Below are 14015 nucleotides of genomic sequence, written 5' to 3' on the forward strand. Positions count from 1 at the left end.
TTGATTTCTCTTGTCAACTGATCACTGAGCAACATGTCCTTCTTGAGGTACAAATGTTAACAATTGCAATCTCTTCAAGAAGGTTGAGTCTCTTCCCTTTGGGAGCATAATATAAAACCATTGCTTTCCTGTACACATTTTGTGGCCACTGGATTTGAGATGTTCTGCAAAGGCGGAATTAGGTTTAACCTGCCCCTTTGTGGTGAGGAGATGTTCCTGTCCAGTGTAAACTGCTGGACATTCCCAGCACTTAAGTTTATATACACCATAAGCAGCTTATTAATCTTTCCAGGGATGCCCATTATGAATATATTGATACTGGATTTTGTTACAGCTGGTATATACTCTTCTTACATTTTGACCCAGAAAAAGTTTAGCTAGACTATAAGACTCGTTACCTATAAATGGAAACTTGGCAAATTTGCGGTTCTGAGGTACCAGGCTAAGAGTGGTTCATCGGTCACATGGTGGTGATTTTTGCATATATAAATTCTCAGTGGTGGAGGGGCTGTTGCCATTATTAAAAGTGACAGATTTAAGGTTTTCCAATTTTTTTGTAATGGATTCTACACTAAGAGGAATTTTAGGGTACAATATATCATAGGTGTAAAATAACTTGTCTTGTACTTATGAGAATGACATGACATGGCATGTATAACTGTGTTACTTGTAGAAGGCTTACAGTAAATGACAATTACCCATGGCCAACAATACTGGGTTTAATGGTAGGCATTTTGCTGATATATTTGTGAATTACTTGGAATGTAATTTTTTCCCCTGGCCTTCACTACTTCAAATAAAATTCACTTTTATAGGTGCTTTGTGGATGACGTAATAATTGTTTTTGACACTGAAGAATCTAACAAGAAGCTTCTGATAGAAAAATTTAACAGCCTGCGTAGTGAAATGAACTTTGAACATTAAGTTATTAGTAATAAAGGTATTCACAACTTCCTCACAGTCTGCAACTTTACTTGCTGGTAATGTCATCATATTTGACATTTACTGTAAGCCTTCTGTAGCCAAGTGAGCTACACATGCAATGTCATGTCATCCTTATAAATACAAGGTGAGTTACTTTAGATCTATGATACACTATATCACTGTCCTCTTAGTGCAGAATCCATTACAATGGAATTGGAAAACCTTAAATATGTCACTTTAAAAATTGCTGCAGCCTCTCTGTCATTGAAAAATTATGTCAGCAAAAAACATCATCAGGTGACCGAGTAACTACTCTTAGCCTAGTACCTCAGAAATGCAAATTTACCAAGCTTCGATTTTTAGGTTATGTGTCTTATGGTCTACCTGTCTTGAAGTCTTGAAGGTGTGCATCTTCCACAGTAACAACTCAGTTTTTTAAAAGAGTTGTATTCTCTTTTGGTCAGTCCACACATTGCTGAAAAATTAATTTCTGCATTTTCTTTTGGTCAGCATCCAACAAATACAGTGCATATCATGCAGAAAGCACTACAACAGTCCTTCTAATAAGCTAAAGCACCAACTATTACAGGTGCTTATAGTCACCAATGCTCTAAAATAATTTTTCCCTTTTGTTGGTATTTTCATATGTGGTTGCTTTCTTGGGACCTCTTTAAGAGAATTTGGACATATTTTAACTCTGCTACCCATAATTTATCTTAACTGTTGGAAATGAAAGAGCTGACTGCTTGTAAGCAGTCATGAACTTATATGAAAGCTGTTTGATGATAAGTAAAACAAAACAAACAATCTTATGAAGCCATTGTACTCCATCATCCATTGGGTTGAAATACATGTAAAATGACAATTTTAAAAAGTCATATAAACAAAACTATACCACAGATCAAGCTGACAGCTATTGTGCATCGTATACCAATATAAGAAATCAAATGTCACCAATATTAATGTTATTCTGTACTAGGCTGAGAAATTTTCACCTTGTTAGTGTATTGAAGGCTCTCTGAAGGACAAAAAAAAAAAAAAAAAAAAAAAAAAAAAAAAAGGTAGAGCTGAAACAGTGACCTGAATTCCATTTATACCACATTCTTGATCTTATTTTGAGTTCAAACATAATGACTTTTATGGACTACAGCATGAACTCTTACGCTAATGGATCACACAAAAACAAAATAACGTTCTCCACAAAAGAAATCTTAAGTGTCATGTAGAGAGCTCATCTGATGAAGCAGTGTTTCTGGACTTTCAAAAGCTTTCAGTTTTGTTCAGCACTGATACATACTGAAAAAGAACATATATGTACAGGATATATAATTCAATTTACAACTGGATAAATCTTTTCTTGAGCTGTAGAAAGCAGTGGATAGAGGATCATAATGACACAGAAAAATAACTTTGTATGTGCCCCAAGAAGTTCATTTCATGTATTAAATGTTAGTGAATAGTATTTGTTGCAATAACTGACTTTTAACAGGTAATAGTACAATAACTGACTGTTAACAGGTAACAGGATTGTGAAAGTATCACCACATGAAAATTGTGATACTATTCATTTACACTGTCACTACTTATGAGTCTGGTGCTAACACTGACAACTAGCTTTTAATGTAGTGCACTTTAAAGCTATAAACTTCAATAAATATAAAAAAATGTAGTAGCCTGTGATTATGCAATTAATTTGTCATCTCATAAAAGTATCTGGGAGTAAAAGTGTGTGGTGACAGAAGTGAGACAATCACACAGGCTCAGTTGTGGTTAAAACAAAATAGAAAAAGTGGTTAATTTGTAGGGTATTTGTAAACTGTAGTTTGCCCATGATAGAAGTTGTTTAAAAGACTTGTGTACAGCTTCTTGAAATTCAAGTACATCAGAACCATATCCTGTCAGATTAACAGAAAGTATATACAAAACTAAGGTGAGAAAGCCACACAAGTGTTTGTACAACTTGACTCTGAGGGTTCTGTACAAACTTAATTTTTTCTATAGACATAATTCTGTCTAATCTAATCCGTAGATTTTAATGAGCAAGTTTGTGAGTATCAAAATATATGACATAAACAGCCCTCTTGAGTGTGCTAACTGAGAAGCTTAAACTTTTTACCCCACTAAGGGACCATAAACCTTAGTATGTAACATAAATCTCAACTTAACACCTCTACCTGTTCCTGAGAAAAAGGGGTTTTCACAGACAGACAGACAGATGTCTAGCAAAGTGATCCTATAAAGGTTCCATTTTTACTGATTAAGGTATTGAGCCCTAAAAAGAAGAACAGACTTGTTCACTTGACGAGTTAACAGAAAATCTGCAAAAATCTTATTTGGCAGACAACCAGAAAAATAGTAGGCCACATAGCTCACTAAAATCTGCTATAGAATTTCCAGTAATCAATTTGTGGCATGTACTGTATTAATTTCATTCAGCCTCTTACATGTACCTTCTGCAGAGACAAGGAAAATATAATTGGACTAATGACAGTTCCCAAGGAGACAATTAAGCAATCATTATTTCCACATTTCATAAGTGAATTGAGCAGGAAGAAATCTTAATAAATGTTATGGTTTAAAGGGCCCTCTGTTACATACTTGATAGTGATCCAGAGAATGTAGATGTAGTTTTCATTGTTTCCTGTGTAAGAATCAAGTTATCATGGTTGTGAATAACATGCGATTTTGAAGGTTCCCAAGTTGTTTGTGTTAGATGTTTGGTTTCAGTATTGTGTTTATTGCACACAGTTTTGTAATACTTAAATGAATTTTCTTTAGTAAGCAGGTCAACAGTTTCAGTTTTAGGTATCTTACATTACTAGTTTCATTTTTTTATGACACATTGCAAAAGGGATGAACACACAGTTTACTCAAGACAATGTCCTAAAAGTTCTGTTACTGCATTGTTCTCAGCATGTTGGTATTGAAATTGACTTATAGCACAGTGCAGTAAGCAGTGTAATTTTAATGTAGACATGAAACATTGATTGGGGAATGACATACATAAACATATGTTACTTGAAGTATTCCCATCAGTTGCAATATTATTATATCATTTTTTGGGCACACATCTGGAACATCAGTACTTCAGATATTTTGCCTAAAACTTTTCAGTAACTAACTTCTATATCTATTTACTCTTTGAGATGCCAGAACCACATGATTCAAAGCTAAACCAAGGAGTTCAGAATGTTACATACACTCAAAAAATAATGGAGAATTTCATAAACATGTTTATTATCCCGAATAATGTATATCATAGATGGTGAATTCCATACTACTTTATTGTAATAAAATATGGATGTATTCCTGAGTAATAAATGATGTGTGGAAGAAATTAAGTGCTCTAAGACTTCATGGCCTGTAACACTCCATTGTCAAATATAAACTCAGCTGACAAAAATTTTGGCATCTTTGGTGCCAAAGCCAACAGTTACTTCCATTTCCAGCAGGAGGCTTGGAACAAGCTACAGTAGTAGGCAATATCTTGGCTGTTGAGTGTGCAAGTGGCAGTAGAGCACACAGTTGTTTTCATTATGCAGATATGTGTCCTTAAGCTGAGGTGGCAGGTGTCATCTCCTTCTAACCCCCCACCCCCCACCCCCACCCCATCCCCATCCCCCAATCTGCAGATCCTCCTTGATCATCGTTTGTTCCATAAATCATGCTCTAATGGCATTCTACCAAGCTGAATACAGCAGCATTCTTCACCCACACGGCCAACTGTCAATCTCAACTCAAATGTGCAGTTTTGCTTGTAAGACAAGCAAATTCCAGCATAGCATTTCTAAAATCATATTTAACCTTTGTGTCAATTGCTTCATGTTTTGCCTGAGTAACTCATTTCCTTCCAGTTTTCATCTGACACGTGGAAACGTGCAGTTATCCAACAGACAAAACAATATTGCACAAATAACATGTTACACTATGCTCCTGTAAATAAGTACTGTGTTTCTTAGTTTTAATGTGTCCATAAATCCTTTACATGCAACAGATACTCACTATCTTTTAGATAACTAAAGAATGTGCTTATTAAGAAAGACACACATTTTTCATCATATCATCAAACAAAAAAAGTATAAATGAGTTCTCTTAGAATAAGTAATTAGGTAAATGCTATCAATTCTCTTCTTTGTTTATCATTCAGATTTTACAATGATCAATGAAAATCATTTACTGTTTCAGGTCTTTCGTGGAGGCTATCATGGTGATTGTTCTGCAACATTTCTAGTGGGAAATGTAGATGAAGAGGGAATACATTTAGTCGAGGGGGCAAAAAAATGCTTATTGAAAGGAATTGGTGCCTGTGGACCAGGTGAAAGATTTTCAGCAATCGGTGAGTCATACATTGTTGTCTACAGTCAATGCTTAAAACCTATAAAAGCATTTATTGGTAATCTTTTGTAAAATATGGAACATTTCTGAAAGAAATTTTGTTGTATAAAGTGCAGAAGAGCTCAGTGAAATTACTGTAATTTGCCACCCAAAAAGTTCATTCAGTATCTGAAGCATTTGAGTATAAACCCTTCGAGTCAAATTTTAAGCAGAGTGGCTGTGGGTAAATGCAATTAGTCAGTGACCATAATTGCTAATTATATGAAAGAAATATAAAGAAACGCAGTCTTCAAATGACTCGAGCATTGTCAAAATTTAGTCATTAGGTTGAACACACCATCTCTTCAACCACAGTCTGACACCAACTGCACATCTGAAACCATGTTGCAGTTTCCAAACGTCTAATATTCTCCAGTAACACCTTAATACAATGCAGAAGGTGTTGGGATCATGTAATATGGACCAGCAATGATAGGTTGACAGTAATGTCACGTGATGTGTCATTGTGAACCTTTTTTACATCAATTGATTTTATTTATGTACCGGGTAATCAAAAAGTCAGTATAAATTTGAAAACTTAATAAACCACAGAATAATGTAGATAGAGAGGTAAAAATTGACACACATGCTTGGAATGACATGGGGTTTTATCATAACAAAAAAAAAAAAAAAAAAAAAGTTCACAAAATGTCCGACAGATGGCGCTGAACAGCAAAACATCAGTGACAGCTACCTTGACGGGTGAGAGGTACGCTGATATGTTACAGAATTGCATCATCTCCAGCCTGGCTGATAAACACCTGCTGGAACGTACGATGTTTATGCAGGATGTCGCTCCACCCCATATTGCTAGACGCGTGAAAGATCTCTCGTGCGCGTCGTTTGGTGATGATCATGTGCTCAGCCGCCACTTTCGTCATGCTTGGCCTCCCAGGTCTACATCTACATCTACATCCATACTCCGCAAGCCACCTGACGATGTGTGGCGGAGGGTACCTTGAGTACCTCTATTGGTTCTCCCTTCTATTCCAGTCTTGTATTGTTCGTGGAAAGGAGGATTGTTGATATGCCTCTGTGTGGGCTCTAATCTCTCTGATTTTATCCTCATGGTCTCTTCACGAGATATACGTAGGAGGGAGCAATATACTGTTTGACTCCTCGGTGAAGGTATGTTCTCGAAACTTCACCAAAAGCCCGTACCGAGCTACTGAGCGTCTCTCCTGCAGAGTCTTCCACTGGAGTTTATCTATCATCTCCGTAATGCTTTTGCGATTACTAAATGATCCTGTAACAAAGCGCGCTGCTTTCCATTGGATCCTCTCTATCTCTTCTATCAACCCTATCTGGTATGGATCCCACACTGCTGAGCAGTATTCAAGCAGTGGGTGAACAAGCGTACTGTAACCTACTTCCTTTGTTTTCGGATTGCATTTCCTTAGGATTCTTCCAATGAATCTCAGTCTGGCATCTGCTTTACCGACGATCAACTTTATATGATCATTCCATTTTAAATCACTCCTGGTGCGTACTCCCAGATAATTTATGGAATTAACTGATTTCAGATGCTGACCTGCTATATTGTAGCTAAATGATAAGGGATCTTTCTTTCTATGCATTCACAGCACATTACACTTGTCTACATTGAGATTCAATTGCCATTCCCTGCACCATGCATCAGTTCGCTGCAGATCCTACTGCATTTCAGTACAATTTTCCATTGTTACAACCTCTCGATATACCACAGCATCATCCGCAAAAAGCCTCAGTGAACTTCCGATGTCATCCACAAGGTCATTTATGTATATTGTGAATAGCAACGGTTCTACGACACTCCCAAGCGGCACACCTGAAATCACTCTTACTTCGGAAGACTTCCTTCCATTGAGAAAGACATGCTGCGTTCTGTTATCTAGGAACTCTTCAATTCAATGACACAACTGGTCTCATAGTCGATATACTCTTACTTTGTTCATTAAACGACTGTGGGGAACTGTATCGAACGCCTTGCTGAGGTAAAGAAACATGGCATCTACCTGGGAACCCGTGTCTATGGCCCTCTGAATCTCATGGACGAATAGCGCGAGCAGGGTTTCACACAATCGTCTTTTTCGAAACCCAATGCTGATTCCTACAGAGTAGATTTCTAGTCTCCAGAAAAGTCATTATACTCGAACATAATACGTGTTCCAAAATTCTACAACTGATCGACGTTAGAGATATAGGTCTATAGTTCTGCACATCTGTTCGACGTCCCTTCTTGAAAACGGGGATGACCTGTGCCCTTTTCCAATCCTTTGGAATGCTACGCTCTTCTAGAGACCTACGGTACACCGCTGCAAGAAGGGGGGCAAGTTCCTTTCCGTACTCTGTGTAAAATCGAACTTGTATCCCATCAGGTCCAGTGGGCTTTCCTCTTTTGAATTATTTTAATTGTTTCTCTATCCCTCTGTCATTTATTTCGATATCTACCATTTTGTCATCTGTGCGACAATCTAGAGAAGGAACTACAGTGCAGTCTTCCTCTGTGAAACAGCTTTGGAAAAAGACATTTAGTATTTCGGCCTTTAGTTTGTCATCCTTTGTTTCAGTACCATTTTGGTCACAGAGTGTCTGGACATTTTGTTTTGATCCACCTACCGCTTTGACATAAGACCAATATTTCTTAGAATTTTCTGCCAAGTCAGTACATAGAACTTTACTTTCGAATTCGTTGAACGCCTTTCGCATAGCCCTCCTCACACTTCACTTCGCTTCATATAATTTTTGTTTGTCTGCAAGGCTTTGGCTATGTTTATGTTTGCTGTGAAGTTCCCTTTGCTTCCGCATCAGTTTTCTAACTCGGCTGTTGTACCACGGTGGCTCTTTTCCATCTCTTATGATCTTGCTTGGCACATACTCATCTAATGCATACTGTACGATGATTTTGAACTTTGTCCACTGATCCTCAACACTATCTGTACTTGACAAAAAACTTTTGTGTTGAGCTGTCAAGTACTCTGAAATCTGTTTTTTGTCACTTCTGCTAAACAGAAAAATCTTCCTACCTTTTTTAATATTTCTATTTATGGCTGAAATCATCGATGCAGTAACTGCTTTATGATCGCTGATTCCCTGTTCTACCTTAACTGCTTCAAATAGTTCAGGTCTGTTTGTCACCAGAAGGTCTAATATGTTATCGCCACGAGTCAGTTCTCTGTTTAACTGCTCAAGGTAGATTTCAGATAAAGCACTTAAAAAAGTTTCGCTGGATTCTTTGTCCCTGCCACCCGGTATGAACATTTGAGTCTCCCAGTCTATATCTGGCAAATTAAAATCTCCACCCAGGACTATAATATGGTGGGGAAACCTATGCAAAATATTTTCCAAATTATCCTTCAGGTGCTCAGCCACAACAGCTGCTGAGCCAGGTGGCCTATAGAGACATCCAATTACCATGTCTGAGCCTGCTTTAACCATGACCTTCACCCAAATTATTTCACAATTCGGATTTCCGTCAATTTCCTTCGATACTATTGCACTTCTTATCGCTATAAAGATGCCTCCCCCTTCATTGTCCAGCCTCTCTCTGTGGTATACATTCCAATCTGAGTTTAGTATTTCATTACTGTTTACATCTGGTTTCAGCCAACTTTCTGTCCCTAGTACTATGTGGGCATTGTGGCCGTTTATTAATGAGAGCAGTTCTGGGACCTTTCTATAGATGCTCCTACAGTTTACTATTAGCACATTAATATTGTTATTCCCTGTTGCATTTTTCCTACTCCTACCTTACTGCGTCTCCGGGGGCGTCTTGTCGGGCCTAGGGAGGGAATTCTCTAACCTAAAAAACCCGCATGTGCACTCCACACGCACTCCACGATACTACAAATAGTTAGCTCAGATTCTACCCCGTGAGCGAAGCTTTCTGCCTTCACCAACTCCGCCAACCGCCTGTACAAACTGAGGATGACCTCTGAACCCAGACGGCAGGAGTCATTGGTGCCGACATGAGCAACAATTTGTAGTCAGGTGCGCCCAGTGCTCTCTATCGCCGCTGGCAGGGCCTCCTCCACATCTCGGATGAGACCCCCCGGCAAGCAGACAGAGTGAACACTGGCCTTCTTCCCCTGACCTTTCCGCTATTTCCCTAAGGGGCTCCATCACCCGCCTAACGTTGGAGCTCCCAATCACTAATAAGCCCCTACCCCCATGTACCTGCTCGGACCTTGCTGAAGGAGCAGCCACATGTCCACTCACAGGCAGAGTGGGTGATGCCGCATGGCCAGCCTCCACATTGACCCTCCGCCTCGTGCGCCGCGAATGCCGCTGAACCCGCCAGTCCCCTTGGGGAGAGGATGACCCAACCGTGCCCGGTACCCGCGAAGATGTCTCGACAGCAGGGACAGTGGGTGAAGCATGTAACACCTGGGGTGTACCATGCAATGCACCAGACTCCCCACTGCTGCTACACTCCGAGGCAGCAGCCTGAAGACGGCTGACCACGGCCATCAACATGTTCAGCTGTTCGTGAACAGTGGCCAGCTCCTCCTGCGTCCGTACACAGCAGTCACACATCCTATCCATCCTAAGAAATCAATTCACTGTAGAGAGTTAATCAACTTTTAACTAAACTGCTAATTCACTAAAGGTGGCTGATAGTTGACTAAACTGTGGTTACTAGACACTTCTTGTAGAAAACAATGAAAATAGCACTACCTGTCTCTGGACTGTATTCAAAACAAACACTAGCACAATTGGCAGTATGTCTGACTAAAGGGACTCTCTCTGACTGTATTCAAAACAAACACGAAATCTATGGAACACTATTACTAGCACTCGACAATTAAAGCTTCCAAAAGCAAAAACACACCGAAGAAGAAGTGACAAATAAGAAAAATACCAGACCTCAGTCCGTGCGATTATTGGCTTAGGGTTTACCTGAAGTTGCAAGTGTATCGTGATCGACCAACATCTCTAGGGATGCTGAAAGACAATATCCGACACCAATGTCTCACCATAACTCCGGGTATGCTTTACAGTGCTGTTCACAGCATTATTCCTCGACTACAGCTATTGTTGAGGAATGATGGTGGACATATTGAGCATTTCCTGTTAAGAACATCATCTTTGCTTTGTCTTACTTTGTTATGCTAATTATTGCTATTCTGATCAGATGAAGCGCCATCTGTCGGTCAAATTTTGAACTTTTGTATTTTTTTTTTTTTTTTTTTTTTTTTTTTGTTCTAATAAAACCACATGTCATTCCAAGCATGTGTACCTCTCTATCTACATTATTCCATTATTTATTCAGTTTTCAAATTTATACTGACTTTTTGATCACCCAGTATATCCAAAGAAACTATTTCCTACAGTTGTAGAGGGAGGTGGTTGTATGGTGATGCGTTATCACACTATTAGATTGATCCTGCAATTACTCTCGAGGAATAAATTAAAACAAAGGATTATATTGTCAGGTTAGATGATCACATGTGCTCCATGGTACAGATGATTTTGGTTAATCAGGAAGTTATGTTCTGAGATGACGAGGCTCCAATTCACACTCCTATCTCGCTCACAAAAGGGTAGAATATTAGATGTTTAGTATCACCACCAGCAGACCTCACAGTGGAGGTAGATGAGCTGGTGTCAGTAACACAGCAGAATAGTGCAGAAACTTTCTACGGAGGGCACATGTGACATGTGTATGGGCTGTTGCAGGTGTGTCTGCATGGCTTCAGACTCATTTTGTTCTCACAGGTTTCTTTTCCCTTGTTATCATTGAACAGCCATTGGCCTGTGAAGTATCCGTGCTGGATGTGTAGTGGAGCAGTGATGTCATACCTGCGCGGATACTAGCATGGTGACGAAAGATATTCTTATGCATGCAACACCCCTATATTTTCTTTCCCCATTTCCTCATATTCACTTGGCCCATCATGGACTTGACATTTCTACAATTCTAGCAGGGACAGTTGTGCCTGCAGAAAGAGCAGCAGCAGCAGCAATGGGAGCAGATGCAGGCACTGATATCCCAAAATGCAGACCTGCTGTATCGTTGGGAGACCAGGCACCCACTGTTCCATTTTCTGAGCCACCTTCTGCCATCCGCAATGCCATTTTCTAGTTTTGAAGAGTTGACAGAAAGGTGTGGGTATTACCTGTGCCAGTTCTTGCTGCACTGCCAGGTAAGGTGCAGTGTCAATCCACTTGATAAGGCTGCCTTGTTATTGCACAGCAGCACAGGTTTATATGAAGGTCTCCAAAATTGGAAACCATCCACTAAATCTGAGAAACTTTACTTTGATGAGCTTGGTTGGTTGCTTAAACATATTTTAGACATCAAACCCATGTGGTGGTGGCATGGTTGCAGTTTAACCAGCACCACAAATGTCTTGGGCAGTCGTATGCAGCCTGACTCACCAGTTATTAGTGCTTCTCATGCAACTGTCATTTCGAGAGCCCCAAGTATGCACTCTCGCCAATTCAGGACGTGATTGCTAGGTAAACTCCTGAGCATGAGGTTCAGATTAGGGTTTTAACATAGATCGACCCTTCATTAGCTGACATTGCCCAAACAAAAGAATCCTCTGAGCTTGTTGTAGTGGCAAGGGATGTTTTTTCTGATAATTCACAGGCCATGCAATTGTGTGCACATGTTTTATTTATTATTTATTTACATGTCAAGTTCCATAGGGCCAAATTGAGGGGCAAATCTCCAAGGTCATGGAGCGTGTCATTACATGAAATTAGAACAGAAAAGAAGTGACAAATAAAATACAATGTTTATGAACCCGAAAAAGATCAGTCCATAAGTTTAAGTAAGTCCAATCAACAATACAACAGGAATCAGCTTACTTTTTCAAGGGACTCCTCGACAGAATAGAAGGAATGACCCATGAAGAAACTCTTCAGTTTCGATTACTGCTAAGATTTTTGAATTCTTGTGGTAGCTTATTGAAAATGGATGCAGCAGTATACTGAACAAGAGTTAAGGAAGTCCAATCCAAATATAGGTTGGATTTCTGCTGAGTATTAACTGATTGAAAGCTGCTTATTCTTGGGAATAAGCTAATATTGTTAACAAGAAATGACAGTAAGGAATAAATATATTGAGAGGCCAATGTTGAAATACCCACTCATGAACAGGGGTCAACAAGAGGTTCATGGAATTACACCACTTATTGCCCGAACCGCCCATTTCTGAGCAAAAAATATCCTTTTAGAAAGGGAAGAGCTACCCCAGAATATAATACCATATGACATAAGCGAATGAAAACCAGCAAAGTAGATTAATTTTTGTATTGATTGATCACTCACTTCAGATACCATTCGAATAGCAAAAATAGCAGCATAAGTCTTTGAACAAGATCCTGAACATGGGCTTTCCGCGATAATTTACTATCTATCTGAACATCTAGAAATTTGAACTGTTCAGTTTCACTAATCATATGCCCATTCTGTGAAATTAAAACGTCAGGTTTTTTAGAATTGTGTGTTAGAAACTGTAAAAACCGAGTCTTACTGTGATTTAGCATTAGTTTATTTTCTACAAGTGATGAACTTAGGTCATGAAATGCACTATTTGAAATCGAGCCAATGTTGCACACAATCTCCTTTACTACCAAGCTAGTGTCATCAGCAAACAGAAATATTTTAGAATTACCCATAATACTAGAGGGCATATCGTTTATATAAATAAGGAACAGGAGTGGCCCCAACACTGATCCCTGGGGCACTCCCCACTTGACCGTACCCCACTTAGACCCTACATCATAGCCATTCTCAACATTGTGAATAATGACCTTTTGCTGTTTGTTGCTAAAGGAAGAGGTGAACCAATTGTGAGCTGCTCCCCATATTCTGTAGTGGTCCAACTTCTGGAGCAATATTTTGTGATCAACACAATCAAATGTATTAGTTAAATCAAAAAATATGCCTAGCATTTGAAACCTTTTGTTTAACCTATCCAGGACCTCATAGAGAGAAAATATAGCATTTTCAGTTGTTAAATGGCTTCTAAAGCTGAACTGTACATTTGATAGCAAATTCTGTGATATAAAATAATCAATTATCCTTACATACACAGCCATTTCAATAACTTTAGCAAACTCTGGTGACATAGAAATAGGTCTAAAATTGTCTACATTATCCTTTTCTCCCTTTTTATAAAGTAGCTTTGCTATTGAGTACTTCATCATTCAGGAAGCTGACCATTCCTAAAGGAAAGATTACAAATATGGCTAAATACAGTGCTAACATGTGCAGCATAGTACTTTAATATTCTGCTAGGCACTCCATCATAACCATGAGAATCCTTAGTCTTCAGTGATTTAATTATTGACTCAATCTCTCCCTTGTCTGTATCACTGAGGAGTATTTCAGACATCAGTCTCGGAAAGGCATTTGCCGAGAGAGTTATATAATTCCCTGTAGAAGCTAAACTTTTATTTAATTCACCAGCAATTCACAATAATGATTATTAAGTACTGTACGTGTATCTGCTCCCCTGCACCCTAGTTGGAAAACAACAGTCTGCATCAGATCATTTGAATTTAGGAGATCTACCAACATCTTTTTTCTTGCACCATCATACACAAAATTTATATTGAAGTCACCACATATAACTAATTTCTGGTACTTCCTATAAAGTGAATCGAGAGCCCTCTCTAGCTTGTGCAGAAATACTCTGAAGTCAGAGTTAGGGGACCTATAAACAACAACAATTAGAAGTCTAATTTCACTAAATTCAACTGCCCCTGCACAACATTCAAGTATCT

The 14015-nt window shown here is 38.9% G+C and overlaps 1 protein-coding gene across 4 annotated transcripts in view; it reads left to right on the forward strand.

Annotated features, from left to right (window-relative positions):
- Positions 1-14015, forward strand: part of LOC124722906 (methionine aminopeptidase 1D, mitochondrial) — a 125313-nt gene that overhangs the window by 43917 nt on the left and 67381 nt on the right. For all 4 annotated transcript variants that reach the window (XM_047248050.1, XM_047248048.1, XM_047248047.1 and 1 more), the window contains exon 4: positions 5110-5260. In XM_047248050.1, the coding sequence (XP_047104006.1) occupies positions 5110-5260 (151 nt within the window). The remainder of the gene's footprint in view (positions 1-5109; positions 5261-14015) is intronic.

Source organism: Schistocerca piceifrons, chromosome X, assembly GCF_021461385.2.
Source record: "Schistocerca piceifrons isolate TAMUIC-IGC-003096 chromosome X, iqSchPice1.1, whole genome shotgun sequence".
Lineage (NCBI taxonomy): Eukaryota > Metazoa > Arthropoda > Insecta > Orthoptera > Acrididae > Schistocerca > Schistocerca piceifrons.